The sequence below is a fragment of the Heteronotia binoei genome, chromosome 21 (assembly GCF_032191835.1).
Source record: "Heteronotia binoei isolate CCM8104 ecotype False Entrance Well chromosome 21, APGP_CSIRO_Hbin_v1, whole genome shotgun sequence".
Taxonomy (NCBI): Eukaryota; Metazoa; Chordata; class Lepidosauria; order Squamata; family Gekkonidae; genus Heteronotia; species Heteronotia binoei.
The window spans coordinates 116,270,957-116,288,310 of NC_083243.1; the positions used below are offsets into that span (position 1 = coordinate 116,270,957).

The 17,354-nt window shown below is 43.0% G+C and overlaps 1 protein-coding gene across 5 annotated transcripts in view; it reads left to right on the forward strand.

Annotated features, from left to right (window-relative positions):
* Positions 1–17,354, forward strand: part of SHANK2 (SH3 and multiple ankyrin repeat domains 2) — an 811,137-nt gene that overhangs the window by 385,447 nt on the left and 408,336 nt on the right. Inside the window, exon 1 of one of the 5 annotated variants that reach the window (XM_060263200.1) lies at positions 15,460–15,783. The exons of the other annotated variants lie outside the window; for them this stretch is intronic. Within the exon in view, the coding sequence (XP_060119183.1) occupies positions 15,717–15,783 (67 nt within the window). The 5' untranslated portion in view covers positions 15,460–15,716. Of the gene's footprint in view, positions 1–15,459; positions 15,784–17,354 lie in introns of those variants that run through there. 5 annotated transcript variants of the gene reach the window in all.

The window sequence follows — 17,354 nt, forward strand, 5'->3', positions numbered from 1 at the left end:
ACAATGGGACCATTATTTTGTAAATCTGTTTAATGACCAGCTCGAGGATAACACAATAACAAATTGTGTATCCCCCTCCCTGACAACTGGTTTGCCTGAGTGGTCTCCTGTAACTTTATGTGAAATTAAATCTCTTATCTCCTCTATGAGGAGTAATAAAGCCCCAGGTGAAAATTTCATCCCGCCAGATATGTTTAAGGTTTTTCAATCTTGGTGGGCGCCCGTACTAGCCACTCTCTTTACTACTATTGACAAGACTGGAAGATTTCCTAGGGAATGGTCCTCCTCTATTGTGGTTCCAATCTGTAAGAAGAATGATCGTTCCAACCCTGCAAATTATAGGCCAATAAACTTGTTAGATGTTGCTGGAAAATTGTATGCTAGACATCTTTTATCCAAATTGGAATCATGGGTCTTTGACAATGATTTGTTAGCACCATATCAAGCAGGATTCAGGCAGGGTCATTCCACCCTTGACCATTGTATATTACTACAACACCTGGTTAACAAATACACAACTTGCCCTTTTAAAAAATTGTTTGTGGCATTTGTTGACCTTAAAGTGGCGTTTGATTCGATCTTGAGAACCTGCCTATGGGCAAAGCTAAGTAAATTGCGCATTGACCCAAGGCTCCTTGCACGGATAATAGGCCTGTATTCCAATACAAGCCTGAGGATCCGATTTGGCCCATATGGCCAATTGTCCAGCCCAGTTAAAACAACAAAAGGTGTTCGCCAAGGGTGTATTTTGGCTCCCCTTCTTTTTAATTTATATTTGAATGACATAGTAGAATTCCTGGCAGGTCCCCACTTTTTTCCAGTTAAAGTTGGTGAGAAATTCATTTCTACTCTGCTATATGCAGATGACACCCTCTTAATTTCTCATACCAAAATTGGTCTAAGGAGATTATTGCGTCGCTTTAGCCAGTATTGCAAGGATAACCTATTACATGTAAATTATGATAAAACCAAGATTATGGTCTTTACTCAAAGACCTAAATACTATAATTGGAAGATGGATGGGATACCACTTGAACAGGTTCCCTCTTTTAAATACCTAGGTGTCCTGTTCCACCACTCAGGCTCTTTGGCCCCTCATATTGATTCTGCTAACCATAATATTGAAAAGGCGATGATGGGGCTACTGAGATTTTATAGAAGAGGTGGATGCCTGGTTCGCCCAACTCTTGAGATATATCAAAGGAAATTATTACCGCAGTTGCTATATGGAGCACCAGTGTGGGCCCCTAGTAATCTCCACCCTCTTGAAGTTTCCCAGAATAAATTTATGCGCAGGCTTCTTGCAGTTCCCCCTTCAACACCTTCGCCAATGACTAGACTGGAGCTATCTCTACCTCAGATAACTACTTTAGTTTTCAACTTTTGGTTGAAGATTATTTTTCATATGGCACTGGAACTGTTAACCTTGGCATATGGGGAAATGAAGGATAGGTCTTGGCACAGCTTTGTTCTGAATATAGTGGCCAAGCTTGGGTTTTCAGTTGATTTTTTGGGTTCTCTTGGGTTTGACACGGCTAAATCCTTGGTCAGGCAAAGATTGTTAGATCAATCTATTCAAGTTGACATGGGAACTATAGGTGAATTGAAAACAGCTGTGATTTATAATCACTTATCTTTATCGTATCCAATATTTTCTTCATATTTTGTTACTTTAGCAAATCCCAAGCTTCGGAAAGAATTTATGAGGGCTCGCTTTGATTTATTACCTTTATTGGCCAATGAAGATCGCTTTAGGCAGATTCCTTATCGGAAAAGAGTTTGTATTTGTGACCAAACTTCTATTGAGGACCTTCCTCATGCCTTGTTTTATTGCCCTGATTTTAACTCTGAACGGAATAGGTTTCTGGGTCCTATTCTGTTGTCTCTTCTTGGGAAGTCAAATCAGGAGAAACTATTTTTTTTACTATCTGATAGAGATAAATACACTACTTTTCAAACTGCAAGGTTTGCAGCTGTCGTTGTGGAAATGAAAATGAAGATTACACCTCATTGATCACTCTCTATTATCACTCTCAGTTCCTTTCTAGTGTAGTCCTGGTTAAATTTTGTTGATGTTTTAAATTTTAAATTTAGATTGTAAAGGTTCTAAAAGTTTAGAATGTATAGATTTTTAGGCTTTAAAATTTTATTGATATTTTATTCTAGATACTTTTAGGATTGTATGACTTCTTATCATAGTATGGAATGAGGTACTGGATGTTGCTTTGTGTTTTCTCTTTGTTCTCTTTTATTTTATTGTTGTATTTGGTTGGTTGCTATGGCAATATTTTGCTAATGCAATAAAGATATTGTGCTATTGTTGAAGCTACGGGAATAACTTCCAACCACTTGGTGTATGCATGTACAAGAATAAAGAATATTTGGCCCTGGTATGGCCCTGCAAAGTCTAGGTATAACTGGGACCATGGCCTCCTGTTGGACTCTTAGCAGTGGACAGAGGCAGTGGGCGGATCAGGCTGGGACTCTTGGCAGGGTTGGCATCTTCAAACCCACCCCTCAATCTCTTTGTCCTTAGCTACCTCGGCAGCATGGAGGGGCCTCTCCGGTAGAGTCTCTATAAGCATCACTTGGTGGGCCAGGTCCGGGTCTATAAAGGGCAGCAGCAGGCAGCTGAGGGCATCAGCATGTCCCATAGCTTTGCCCAGGCGGTGGACCAGGGCATATGTGTATGAATTGAGGAACTGATTCCACTGCAGGATGCACTGAGACAGAATTTGCGGCATCTGGTGGTCTGGGGCGAGGAGGTCCAGTAGCGGCTTATGGTCCGTGGCGATCGTGAAACGCCTACCGTACAGGTAGTCATTGAATTTATGCACCCCCGCCACTATTGCCAAGGCCTCCTTATCTATCTGGGCATAGTTGCACTCCGCAAGGTCAGAGTCCTCGAATAATAGGCCACGGGAACCTCCCACCCGTCCGGGAGTTGGTGCCCCAGGATGGCGCCCGCCCCGTACAGGGAAGCATCACAAGCCACAATCACTGGTAAGGATTCATCAAAATGGTGCAGCACCTCATTGGAACTAATAGGTCCTTGACTGCCTAAAAGGCGGCAGCTTGCTTCTTTCCCCAGATTCACGGGGTGTTTTAATCTAGGAGCCTATGGAGGGGTTCTGCTATGGCCGCTTTGTGGGGCAAAAATGAATGATAGAAATTTAATAATTCCAAGAAACTTTGTAACTCTGTCTTGCACGTGGGGGCCGGGGCATGGACAATAGCCCTGGTCTTGTCAGCCATCGGGTGAATGCCCATGGCGTCTACTGAAAAACCCAAGAACTCTACCCTCGACACCCCGAGGGAACACTTTTCCCACTTTACTTTAAGTCCCGCCACCTGGAAACGGCGGAGTACCTCTCGCAGACGGCTGCTGAATTCCTCAGTGTCCGGGGCAGCGATCAGAACGTCGTCAAAAAACGGTTGCACCCCGGGGATCCCTTTGAGAAGAAAATCCATTATGCTCTGAAAAATCCCCGGAGCCACACTCACCCCAAATTGCAACCGCCGCACCCAAAAAGCTCCCCTGTGGGTCACAATGGTCTGGGCTGCTGCTGTCTCGTCGTCCACGGGGAGTTGCTGGTATGCAACAGTGATCCATGCAACGGTCACCTTGAGGTTGGACTACTGTAATGCCCTCTACATGGGGCTGCCCCTGTACCGAACTCGGAAACTGCAGCTGGTGCAGAATGCGGCAGCCAGGCTGTTAGTGGGACTACCTCGGTGGGAGCACGTGCAGCCTAGGTTGCGGGAGCTGCATTGGCTGCCAATTGTGTTCCGAGTTCATTACAAGGTGCTGGTTATTACCTTTAAAGCCCTATATGGCTGAGGACCTGTCTACCTTAGGGACCGCCTCTCTCCATATATCCCCCAGAGAGCACTAAGATCTAGCTCCCAAAATCTTTTAAAAATCCCTGGACCAAGGGAGGCCAAATTGAAAACAACTCGGGAGCAGGCCTTCTCAGTAACGGCTCCTCATTAGTGGAACCAACTACCAGCGGAGGTTCGAGCGCTGCGGGACTATAATCAATTCCACAGGGCCTACTAGCCTTTTTCAAATGGCCTACAAGATTGAATCCTGAAATGACACCTAGCCATCTGATATACATCTAATATGTTGGCATTGTAGCACCTTAACTGTAATGGTTTTAACTAATTATTTATTAATTATTTATTTAATGTATTTTAATGTATTTTACTGTATAATGTATTAAATGTAATCATGGTACTTCCATGTCTGTGAGCCGCCCTGAGCCTGCTTCGGCGGGGAGGGCGGGATACAAATAAAAATTATTATTATTATTATTATTATTATTATTATTATTATTACACCTGGGCCAAGTCCAGTTTCCCAAAAACCTTAGAGTCTGCTAGTGCTGCCAGTACGTGGTTGACCACCGGAACAGGGTATGGATTGTCCTGAAGTGCCTTATTTATTGTGCACTTATAGTCTGCGCAGATGCGCACATCCCCATTAGGATTCACTGGAGTGACTATGGATGTTTCCCAAGCAGCATAGGAAGCTGGTTCTAGCACTCACTGGGTGGTGAGGCGGTCTAGCTCCGCTTCTATTTTTGGCTTAAGAGCGAACGGAACTCGCCTGGCCTTCAGCCTTATCGGTCTCACGTGGGGATCGAGGGGTAAGGTGATGGGAGGCCCTTTGTAGCACCCCAGGGACCCATTAAACACTTCCAGAAATTCCTGGCACACATGCTCGAAATCTTGCGTTCGTAGCTGCTGCACCCCCACTATCTGAATACCCAGTGGACAAAACCAGACCAGCCCCAGTAATGTGGTGAGCTGGCATTTGACCACAAGTATGTCCAGTTTGCCCTTAAAGCTCTTAAACTCTACCCTAATCATGGCCCAACCCAAAATCTGTACGGGTTTTTTTTGGAAGTCCCACAGTATGAAGTCAGCCGGTCGCAGCCTGGGCCGGCCACAGGGGCAAAGTTTTCTTAGGGACTCCTCTGAAATTATGGAGATGGAAGAGCTTGAGTCCAGCTCCATTAGGCATGGAGCGCCCTCGATTCGGACCGACACCCTGACCTTATCTGGGGTGTTGATGGGCAAGTTCATTACCTGCAGGCTCATCGATGCAGTCGAGTAGTCATCGGTCGAGTCGTGGTTGGTGGACTGGCGTCTGCGGGTGGCCTTGCCCTGGCAAGCCCGAGCTATGTGGCCCACTCTTCCACAGTTCCTGCAGTCTACATTGCGATAGGGCAGTCCCGTCGCTCGTGTGGATCCCCACAGCTGGCGCACTTGGTGTTGGCTGGTCTCTCGGTCACTCGTAGCTGATGGGTCGCTCATGGCCCCATTCCTGGTTGGCAACGGAGCTGGTGTGTCTCCTCCTCCTCTGGGTTGCTCGGCGCCATCTCCTCTTGGTGGATGGCTTCCGCTCGCGGGTTATGGAAAGCTCGAACGCGGTGGTTTCATTGAAGGCAAGTTGGAGGGTGAGCTCTTCCTTTGCGAAGAGCTTTTGCTGCAGCCTTTCATCTTGGAGGCCCCAGATGAATCGATCTCTCAGGGCTTCATCCAGCTTGTTGAAGCTGCAGTTCCCTGCAAGGGCGAGGGCGGCCAGGTAGATGGCGGCTGTCTCTCCCTGTCATGCCTGCCCCTGCCCCAGCGCCTGCTAGCTCAGAGCAGGCGCCTTTAACAGCCCTGGATGTAAGTCCTGAGGAGGCAAGCCAGCAGCAGGAGCCACCTGGAACTGATCAGGCCACGCCGGGCCCCAGCTCATCCCCTCCTGAATCTCCACCACCTGTTAGCCGGCTCCGTGAAAGGAGACGGCAGGAGATTAGAAACAGAAGGAGTGAAGCACGCATGCGGGGGAGAAGAGATCTAAGCCCGGCATACTAATGGGTTAACAAGCCAGCACAGTATATCTGCAATCCTGGCCCTTTGGCAAACTGTGCTGGCAACGAACGATCCTCCTGGGATGTGACCACGCTCTGCACCCTCTTGACTCCTGTGAGAACCCGCATATTTCTGACCCGGCTTGGACCTTGGACCTCGGAACTCTGGACTGTGACTCTGCTTTGGTAATTTGATTTCATTCGGCTTTGCTCTCTCTGGCTACCCGACCCTCGGCCTTCCTGTGTTTACGCTCTCTGTCTCATCCCTTGGCTTGGACTGATTTATGGTTTTGACTAATTGGACTGTTTAAGATAATGCCTGTGCTGCTCCCTGAAAACCTCAGCCGGCTGCAAGAGTTCTGGCTGACTGCCGGGACGCCAGCAGCCGTTTCCTACCCGAGGCTCGAGTCGTGACACTCCTGCCCCTTGATCCCTCTTGTGGAAGAGAAATCGGCAGGTGATGAGGGATGGATGGGCCAAGAAGTGCCCGGTCAGGAGTCTGACTATCTCCTCATACGTTCTCTCCGTGATCTTCGCGGGGGCCAAGAGACCCTTTGCGATCTTGAATGTGGCCTCCCCGCAGACACTCAGGAGCACGTCTCTCTTATGGCTGTCGTCCATGATCAGGTTCGCTCTTAGGTAGCAGTCAACCCGCTCCGTGTAGATCTCCCACTTATTGGGGTTGGTGGGGTTAAACTCTGCAAGGTGACCCGTCGTCACGCTCGGGTTCACCATGGTGGCGGTGGCGGCAGCGGGTGCTTCAGTCTCCCTAAACTGCGTGCCTTCCTCGTCTCTGGCCAGGTCAGCGAAGTCCCGCTTTGGGAGTTACCTGGCTAGGATCCCACCTTCGTCGCCACTGTAATGTACTGAGTGACAAGACATGTTGAAGGCAACATACTTTATTGACGAGTACATCAGAAGAGAGAGAAACGCGGGCCGGGTCCCAATTATATACATGCCCCGGAACAACCCTCCATCTGGCCAGGTCCAATCCTGGCCAGTTAAACTTCCCGCCACAGATCTTGATTGGCGGAGCGTATTAGTGAGCTACATCCAGGGACCAGTGGGTTTCCACTGGTCACCTCTGTAGCGTTCGCTGTGTTGTACATCAAGACTTAAATGCAAGACATAACGAAGGTATTTAAAATTATAAAGACATTAAAATCCTTCTGTTGTTCATCCTTCTACTGAAATATATATTATTTTTTATTTCATTTATACCCCATCTTTCTCCCCAGTGTAGACCTAAAGCACCTTACATCGTTCTCCTCTTACTTACTTTATCATCACAACCCAGCAGGTTAGGCTGTGTGTATGACTGGCCCAAGGTCACTCACCAGTCTTCCATGACAGAGCAGGGATTCAAACCTGGGTCACCCAGACTCTTGTCCAATCTCCAGCCACTGCACAACACTGGTTGCTGAGGTAGGTTGGTTTGCTGTAGCAACCATGCTTTTTTTTCCACAGTGGGAAGTGATTTGGAATGGGGAGTAGCAGGCAGAGAAGAATTCAGTGGTCTTATCTGGTTGCTCCTCTGCTGCAGTCTTAACTATATGTGAGGCAAAGTGACTGTTTGGAAACCTAGTTTTAAATTACATATGTAATCAAATTTAGATCCTGTGCCTCTTTTTGGATGAAGATTAGTCTTAAACTGTTCATTCTCATCTTCTAAGAGTTACAGCTGAGCATTGAACCTTGGGGAAAGCACTTTGCCATGCATGCAAATGTATTCTCCCCCTCCTTTCTGCCATGCTGTGTTGTTTTGAACAGCTCTTCTTTAGTGAATTGCAACCATGAAATAGTAGACATCTGTCCCAGTGAGGTAGGTTAGGCTTAGAGACATATTGACTGATCGAATGTCAAGTAAGCTTTCTTGGCAGAGTGGAGATTCAGACCTCTCCCATGGCTTAGTCTTGTATTCAGCTACACCGATCAGTATTCTGAACAGTAAACTGATATCTGTGACCATATTGGCTGAATCCAAACTGGCAGTTGAAGCCAGTGCAGGGGTGGGACCCAGGTGGATCAAAAAAGCATGTCCAAATGTGCATATCTGCCTGCCATCCTGCTTTCGCCCTCACCCCATCTGTAGGTGTCCCAGTTGCGGCTCAAAAAGCTACCACTTCGGAAATGGTAGCAAATTGGAGGAGCACCTCTGGGGCACCTTCTTGGCCACTGGAACAGCTGGGGAGCACCAGAGATATGGCAGTTCAAGCGCTGCCCACCCCTGTCCCGGCAGCAAGCCGTGCGCCGTCTGGCTGTCCCAGGGTGCTTCTGTTGTGCCATTTCCAGGTCAGCATGCTGCCACCCCAAACTGGCAGTCTGGACCCTGCCATTGAGGTTCAGTTGGTCTTGCTGCTGTAAAGTCTTGTTAGTTCCATAGGATTTTATGTTCTCATTCATTCCTTTACTCTTAGTGTTGTAAGATGCTTGCCCAGTGTAAAATTATTTACATTTTAATAGAGAAGAATGTGGCAAAATGTTTTTTTCTGAAAGCAAATTATTTTATTATAAAAATAAAATTTGGATCATGCATGTAATGCTTCTCTTGGACAATTTTGCATGAATTGTTCCTTTTGCCCCCAGCAGTCATGACCACTTTTAAAACCTTGACATTTACCACTTGATGCATTTCTAAAACTAGTAAATGTATGCTTTTGACACAGATTCTGTCCCTTGTTATGTCTGCATTCTGTTTATACTAGATAGAAATCATCCTAGTTTGATTATATAGTTTGATTAAACTCCAATTTAATGTGATGTATGATGGCAGGTTGCCCAACAAACTTGAGAATTTGGCTCCAGCACAATTGAATTCTGTTTTTGTGGCATAGTGGCTTATTAAGAATTCACCTCCAGTAGCATGAGAGGCGGTCATCTGTTATCATCATATTTGCACAATTGGAAGTGTGACTTTCTGACAGCTGAGCTGAAATGGAACCTATTTGTTTTATTTTTAAATGTTGTCCCATCCCACTGAAGTCCATCCCCATTCTGGTCATCAGCAAGCAGGTAATGATTAAAGTGTCGTATGGAGAAATACAATAGTGTTCAGCATTCCAGGCTGTTTGGACAACATTCACTATATTCTTGTGCTGTTAGAACATTGGCCTATGCTGCATAGGAAAGCATGGAGCATGGCCCAGTTGCCTCAGAAAATGCAGAGATGCATTTCTTTCCTCATTAGCCTCCCAACTTGCATACAATACAGACATAAAACCTTGAATAAAACTTTGGTGGTCTTAAAGGTGCCTACAGTTGCCAGGTCCAACTCAGGAAGTATTCAGGGACTTTGGGGTGGAGCCGGGAGACTTTCCCATTCCCTAAATAAATAAATATACAGCAATGCAGTTCCCCTGAATACAGACTGATTCCTCAGTGGCAGTTGCTCCACCCCCAGGCTACTTCACAGTGACTGGATCTGTTTTTTTGGAGATCCAGTCGCGTGAGGGGAATGCTGCAGATCGAAAGGCACTCACACAGCAACTGGTGGGGAATTGATCTCTTGAGCTGGCTCGAACAGCAGCCCGGGGGTGGAGGAACTGCCACTGAGGAATCAGTCTGTATTCAAGGAACTGCACTACTGCATATTTATTTACCGTATGTCGCAGAAGTGAGTACACCCTTCTCACATTTTGTAAATATTTAAGTATATCTTTTTATGTGACTATACTGAAGAAATGACACTTGGCTACAATGTAAAGTAGTGAGTCTACAGCTTGTATAACAGTGTAAATGTGCTCTCTTCAAAATTATACAACATACAGCCATTAATGTCTAAACTGTTGGCAACAAAAGTGAGTACACCCCAACAAAAGTGAGTACAGATGCTCAATAGGGTTTAGGTCTGGAGACATGCTTGGCCAGTCCATCACCTCTACCCTCAGCTTCTTTAGCAAGGCAGTGGTCATTTTGGAGGTCTGTTTGGGGTCGTTATCATGTTGGAATACTGCCCTGTGACCCAGTCTCCAAAGAGAGGGGATCATGCTCTGCTTCAGTATGTCACAGTACATGTTGAATTGAGCTGTGGTTCCAGAGAAATTAATCTCTTTTGTCGGATGAAGAATCGTATTCGAAACATGTATATTACCGGAAACGTGTCACAAACAATTCATTTTCTGGATGAGAAACTCTGGCACCTTTATATAAGTTTTCATGTATAACTTGTTATTATTCTATCAGTGGACTATACATGGAATTTATTGTAATCTGAATGTATCTTTAGACATGTAGTGTATACTTCTGTGTATGTATGTTCATGACGTAAGTGCAAATTGATCAGTTTTTAGGAGTAAACAAAAATAAGCATTATAGCAAACTAGTATTACTTGTGAGTAACAATTATATGTGTTGGCAGATTTAACACTTTCAACACGGTTTTCCCATAGTCTCCAGACCTGAGGACTGGCAAGCATAAAGATGCCACTGGCCTCAAATGTTGTTATAATACAGACTTGTAATTGTAGAATTGGAAGAGGCCTTATAGACTACCAGCTTGTTGCTTGATGCACATCCACAACAGATGGCTTTTGCTTGAAGACTTCCAGTGATGGAGAGTTCACCCACCCCATGTAATTGACTGTGCTACATAACTGCTCTTGTTGTTAGGAAGTTTCATGTCCAATTGAAATCTACCATCCTGTAATTTACATCCCATGGCTTGAATTCAGACTAGACTTTCTGTAGGTTCAAGGATTTCCACCTACAGATCACAGTTTCCCCTTCTCCCCACTCCTGCAGCAACTTGAAATATCCCCTGAAACCCTGTTTTGAAAAGAAAGGGAACTATCAGGAAGACGATTGTGGAGGGCATTTCAAGCTGCTGTGGGGGAGAGGGTGGAAAGTCATGATCTAAGTGTGGTAATCCTTGCTCCCACAGAAATATTAGCTTGAATCCAACCCATTCAGATTGATGCAGAGGAATTTCAGAATGTTAGTGTACACTACTGATTTCTTTTAAAGAAAGCCCTTCAGTGGCATAGGAAGCAAAATGACAGTCCCAGTGCAGGAAAAGTTAATAGCACTGTACTGTAATGTTAGGAAGGAGTAACAACTATGAATGGGTCAATAAGCGATCAGACCATTTACGAAACACTGACATCCTCCTTCACAACTTGTCAACAGGTCTTAAGACAAACTGATAGGTGTTTGAGTGTCCCTTCAAACAACTGGCATCCTCCTTCACAACTTGTCAACAGGTCTTAGGACAAACTGATAGGTGTTTGAGTGTCCTTTCAAACAACTGGATCGAGGCGGGTCAGCAGTGCTGTTGTTGTTGGACCTGTCGGCGGCATTTGACACGGTCAACCATCAGTTGCTGGTTCACCGCCTCGCCGACACGGGGATTCAGGGGTTGGCCCTGCAATGGCTCTCCTCTTTCCTCCTTGGTCAGGGACAAAAGGTGGCAATCGGGGGACAATCGTCCCAGAGACATCCACTTAATTGTGGGGTGCCTCAGGGGGCAGTGCTCTCCCCAATGCTGTTTAATATCTATATGCGGCCCCTTGCTCAGATTGTCCGGAGATTTGGACTGGGTTGCCATCAGTACGCTGATGACACCCAGCTCTGTCTGCTGATGAATGGCTGGCCTGCCTCTGCCACAGAAAATCTAGTCCTGGTCCTGTAAGCCGTGGCAGGGTGGCACAGGTTGAGTCGTCTGAAGCTGAATCCGATGAAGACAGAGGTCCTTTGAACTGTGGTAGCCTGGGAAGGGAAATCCCTCTACCAGCTTTTGATGGGGCACCATTGATATCGGCACCCAAAGTCAGAAGCTTGGGGGTGCTAACTGGAGCCCACATTGGCTATGGAGGCCCAGATAGCAGCCACTGCGAGATCCACCTTTTTCCACCTGAGGCGGGCACGACAGTTGGTCCCCTTTCTAGAGCACAGCGACTTAGCAACGGTGATTCATGCAACGGTCACCTCGAGACTAGACTACTGTAATGCCCTCTACATGGGGCTGCCCATGTCCCGGATCCGGAAACTGCAGTTGGTGCAGAATGCAGCAGCCAGGCTTATACTGGATTGAAACAGGTGGAGTCAGCTGCCCAAATATTTCTTCATTGTCCTATGTATGATGATGAGAGACAGCAGCTGCTGATACCCCTTCTCTCACATTTTAAACCATTGGCAAATTATTGTAAATATGCTGAGGAACAAGTGATGAAGTTTTTATTGGCTGACAATTATGAATCCGTCTCACGCAAGGTTGCTAGGTATTGTTATCTGGTAATTAAAAAGCGTAGATCGTGCTATAAATTGAGTTATTAGTGAAGGATTAGTTCGGTCTGGAATTTTAGGAATTATGGCTGTAACTGTCTATTGCCATGTTCTTATACTGTATTATCTTATATTATTTTGTATGCTGGTCTTATGACTGATTTTAATAAACTTTGACTTTGACTCTGGCAGCCAGGCTGTTACTGGGTTTCTCTATATGGGAGAATATACAGCCGGGGCTATGGAGACTGCACTGGCTGCCAATAGTATTCTGGATTCGCTACAAGGTGCTGGTTATTACCTTTAAAGCCCTATATGGCTGAGGACCTGTTTACCTTAGGGACCGTCTCTTCCCACATGTTCCCCAGAGGGTACTTAGATCTAGATTGCAGAATCTATTGTCAATCCCCGGGCTGAGGGAGGTGAGACTTAAAGCTACCAGAGAAAGAGCCTTCTCAATTGCAGCCCCCCTCTGGTGGAACCAACTCCCAGAAGATGGAAGGGCCTTGCGGGACCTTGCCCAGTTCCGCAAGGCCTGCAAAACAACTTTATTCCGACTGACCTAACTATGTAGTTAAACTACATAGATGCCCAACATCACTGAATGTATTGTACCAACCTTAACACCAAAAAAATGTTTTTAAAATTGTTTTAAATTTTTTTAACTGTTTTAAATTGTTTTAACTGCTTAATTGACAACTGATCATTATTGTAATTGCTTGCTTCGTAATTGTAATTGTATTGTAATTGTTCGATGTTAAAATGTTGTTAGCCGCCCTGACCTGCCTCGGCAGGGAGGGCAGGATATAAGTATGAAAAATAAATAAATAATAAATAAATAAACATGACAAAAACTGCATAACTCAGATTTTTATTTCAGGCAGCGCTTTGCATGCCCTGAAATCTCCTTTTACGTGATTTCTTTTTCATATGTTAAAATTTGGCATAGACTTTCTTTGATCTTCAGTACTCTCAACTACCTGGATCCTGCTCTACAGCTCCCCTGTGTTTTGATTGACTTTCTGTTCTGAAGTAAGCACTACACTGAAGGCCTTACTGGTGCTTGTACCCTCTCTGTGGAAAATCTGAAAAGTCTCACTCTTGGCCTTCTGAGAGAAGGCAAAAACCTTTTATTTAGGCTGGCATTTTCTGAGTTGGGGAACGTTTTTAATTAAACAGGGTTGGTTCATACATGTGTGTGTATGAATGTGTTTGCTTGTTCTCTACAGTACCACCTCCAGAGTAAAAACCATCATAATAAAAGACCTATGAAAAATTACACCAAAAGCTTTACCCCACCTTTGCTCTTCTGTATTGGAAATTTCAAAATGAAACTTTTAATGTACTTCCTCAAAGCCTTGCCATAGGCTTCTGCTTATTCTAGAAACATGGCATGAAATAAAATGTAATTTTGCTTTTGTTAATGTTTTGGTGCCTGACATGTTTATAAATGCAAAGTCTGCATGAAATTCTTCCAATTAACATCCGCTTTGAAGCCTTTTGTGGTATGTCTATCAACTTGTAGCTTCATGGTTAATCAAACAGCATTTTAAAGTGATAAGTGAATTCACAGTTACTGAATGAGTGATTTCACGCTAACTATTACATCCGGAATTGCCACAATTCATAGACCCAATTTTTGGGAACAATCCAGATGATGTCACAGTCAACCTGTTGCATTCTGCTATTGCCTGTGCTGTTTTCACTCTCTTTTTCTTCACACCTAGTTTGTGATGAACTTTATTTATTTCAAGCCCTTCCATCCTACCTTATCTCATTGGATTCAAGGTGGCAAACAATATAGCGACCAAATCGTAAGGGCAAAATTACACCAGGCTAGGGGTTCCAACTCTGGCTTGGGAAATTCCTGGAGACCTGGGGGCAGTGTCTTGGGAAGGCAGAATTTGGAAATTTAGAGCGAGCTCAGTAGAGATATAATGTCATAGTGTCCTGTCTCCAAAGCTTCCACTTTCCAGGGGAACATCTTTCTAGTGCAGATACCAGTCGTAATTCTATGAGAACTCAAGACCCCACCTGGAGGCTGGAAAACCTACATCAAACTTTGTTTTGCAGTGCTTGCCAGTCATCTGGGTGTTCATATATCAGTTAATAATTATCGCCACTTGTTCTTTTGGGGCTGGGGTTAGTACTCTTTGCACTTTTTATCCAAAGCTACCAATCAAATTGTTTTTGTGGTTGTTTTAATAAGGCTATTACACTAACAAACAGTAACATTGACTACATGAGCAATGGTTTTGGCTTGCTTCAAAGTAAAATATAGAGGAGCAAGAGCTGAAAGCTATTTCAGCTGGATGTGCAATGGAAGTAACTTATTCTTTTGTTTGCAGCATACTTAGGGAAAATGCAGAGAGACATAGAATTGTTGATGAAGGGGCCTTACTTATGTGTAGATTTTTTAAAAACTCATTGGGGTGAAAAACTGCATATACACAAGCCTTATTTTCCATTTAATACTTAATGCTACTTTTGAATTTTGGAGTATTTAAATAGTAGCTTGTGTTCTAGACTTATTTTATGTTTTTCATGCTTTTATTTGTAATAGTTTGAAATTTTGTTGCAACAAATATGCAGATGTGCTTGCTGAATCATAGGAATAAGTGTGAGATTCAGCATTAATTATGAGTGAATCAAGAGGACACTTTCATTATGTAACTCCAGGACCATGTAAGAGACTTAGCATTTAAGTTTTTCGCAACTAGTCTATTGCGTGTCAGTACTCATAGTGCAAGTATGCCCACTTTTCTCAATCATATGCTATAGGATGCTTTCTGATACCCTGCATTTGATTTATGTTTGACATAGCCGATCAGAAACAAGATCCTTTGCAGATCTGATCTCTATATTTAAATTGATTTATTTTATGTTTTTGTAACAACACCTTCTTTCATGTAGTACTAGTGACTTGAAAATAACCTTGTGTTTTAGATGAGGAAATTAACATAAAGCCATGGCAAAACAAGCATATTTGACATTTGTGGGAGGGGAAAGGATTTGCATCTGAAGTGCTTTAACTCCTAGCATGCTCTCATCAAGGTTATTTTTATCATGGGCGTGTTAGAGACAGAGCAAGCAGACTGGATTTTCAAAGCTGCTATAGCAGATTTTGTTTGGCATAGAACAACTGAAATGTAGAAATGATAGCTATTAGTAACGTGGTACAGCTGGGCTGAATCATTCTTTATAATCTCTAATGGCATGCGTAATTGTTCTAGGTTTTCAGGCATCCTTCACCCGCACATTTTGATTAGTGACTGATGCATTTCCATGGAAACCTTTTCTAAAAGGAGCGGGGGGGGGGGAGAATTTCATGGTACAGTGTGAAACTGGAAGGATATGGACTGTATTGCTGAGACAGCAACATGTATAAAATCAACCTTTTTGTATTTATTTCTGCTGAAAGGTTTGATCTCAGAACGTTGTTACATCAGCATCATTATGGATTTAAGAAAGTTTGAAGTCTTTCTTTCCTTTTTTACAAAACAGTCTTATTTAAAGACTCTTTTGTAGCTTTCATAGTAGGTCTGAGGAACTCAGTTCAAGTAACTTGGATACCGAGAACTATGTTCTGTGTGTTGATGGGGATGCAAAAACAAGGCAAACGCAACTGAGATGGTTACATCTAGGTTAGAAATCATGGCTGAAAATTCAAGATTCAAGAAGAAAGTTCATTTTGGAGGTACTTTGTAACTTTGAAAAGCATAATTATGTAAATATATGTTTGTCAACGTGGATAATAGTGACTATGTGTAAAGAGAGATTCTGAGAATGAGATGTAAAAATTTCTTTGCGATGCATCATTTTTCTTCATGTTATTAAATTTACTGTCCAAAATTATGTTTACTCAGAGGTAAGTCCCCTTGATTTCAATGGGATTTGCTTCCAAGTAATTATGCTTAGAATTGTAGCCATAGTTTCTTGGTTTGTTTTGTACAATTACTTCTGATATAAATTGTAGAATATTTTATAGACGTATTTACTTTTCAGTGTTAAGCACTTATATTTTAAAAATAAAGGATTTTAATTTTTTTGTGTCCTTGTTCGAAATCTTAGGACATAATGTATTTGAGGGAAAGGATCACTTAACATGTTTCCAATGACTGCCTGTAATTGTTTTTATTCTTTGTGTGAGTTGACAATTGTCTACTAAATATTAATGAACTCAGTTACTGACAAGTGATCATTTTTTTTGTTATCTCAAGTGTACTGGACTTGAGATAGTTGAATATCACTCTTTTGAACAGAACTTAAATATAACAAAACCACTTTTTCAAAGAGTAATTTTAGTAATGTTATTGTCTCCCTAAACTTCAGTGTACTCCATTAAATAAAAAGATGCCACTTCTGTGTTGGGATGGGGGGAATGTTTGTTATTTGATTAACTGAAGCATAAGATAACTAAATATTTCCCTTCATATCTTATACTATTTGTAAAGCTCACCACTTTTCTTCAATAAAGAAGGCATTAGCTAAAATGCTGATTGCTTTGATGGGTTTTTGCAGATTAAATTATTGAAAATTAATCCTCAGCAATATATTATTCACAGTCTTAGAAAACAGTGTTTTTTCCCATGCACAGATATTTATTTTACAGTTTTGTAATAATTTAGGCATAGATGCTTTTATCTGAAATGCCACTGAGATTTATTATTATTATTATTCTGTTTTTAAAACACATTATTACCATGCCCTTAACTGTAGATGAGCAGGGAGCTTCTTTATTCCATCAAGTGATATTTAGGAAACCTAATTAATGACTATAATCAAAATAGTAAGCTTGTTGATTTGTACACTTTTCCCCCTCCCCAATTTTGTGCATGTAAATTGAGATTCTAATCCAAGTTTTGATTTTTGATTCCCAGTACAAGGTAACATCTAAATTACTTAATGAAAAACAAAATGATACAATATCAGTTTAGATTCCAAAACTCAAATCCTTTCTCTTTGCAACCTGAGAATTTTATATTCCTTCCTAATGACAGTATTTTACTGGGCCAAAACTTTATGATGTACTTTAGAATTCAAAATATTTGAAAACTAGAGTCAGCTGTTATATAATTTTTTTTTTTTCCACTGGAATAATTAAAATGTTTGGTTTGAGAAAAAATGAGTCAGTGTTCTGTTCAATTTGAGTTGGTTGTTTACTATGGTCACAACCCTACAACTGAGGGTAATTAAGTAGAACGACTGGTAATGTGAGAGAAATTGAGTTAAACATAGGAATTAGTCTTGAATCATCTGTGGGCTTCA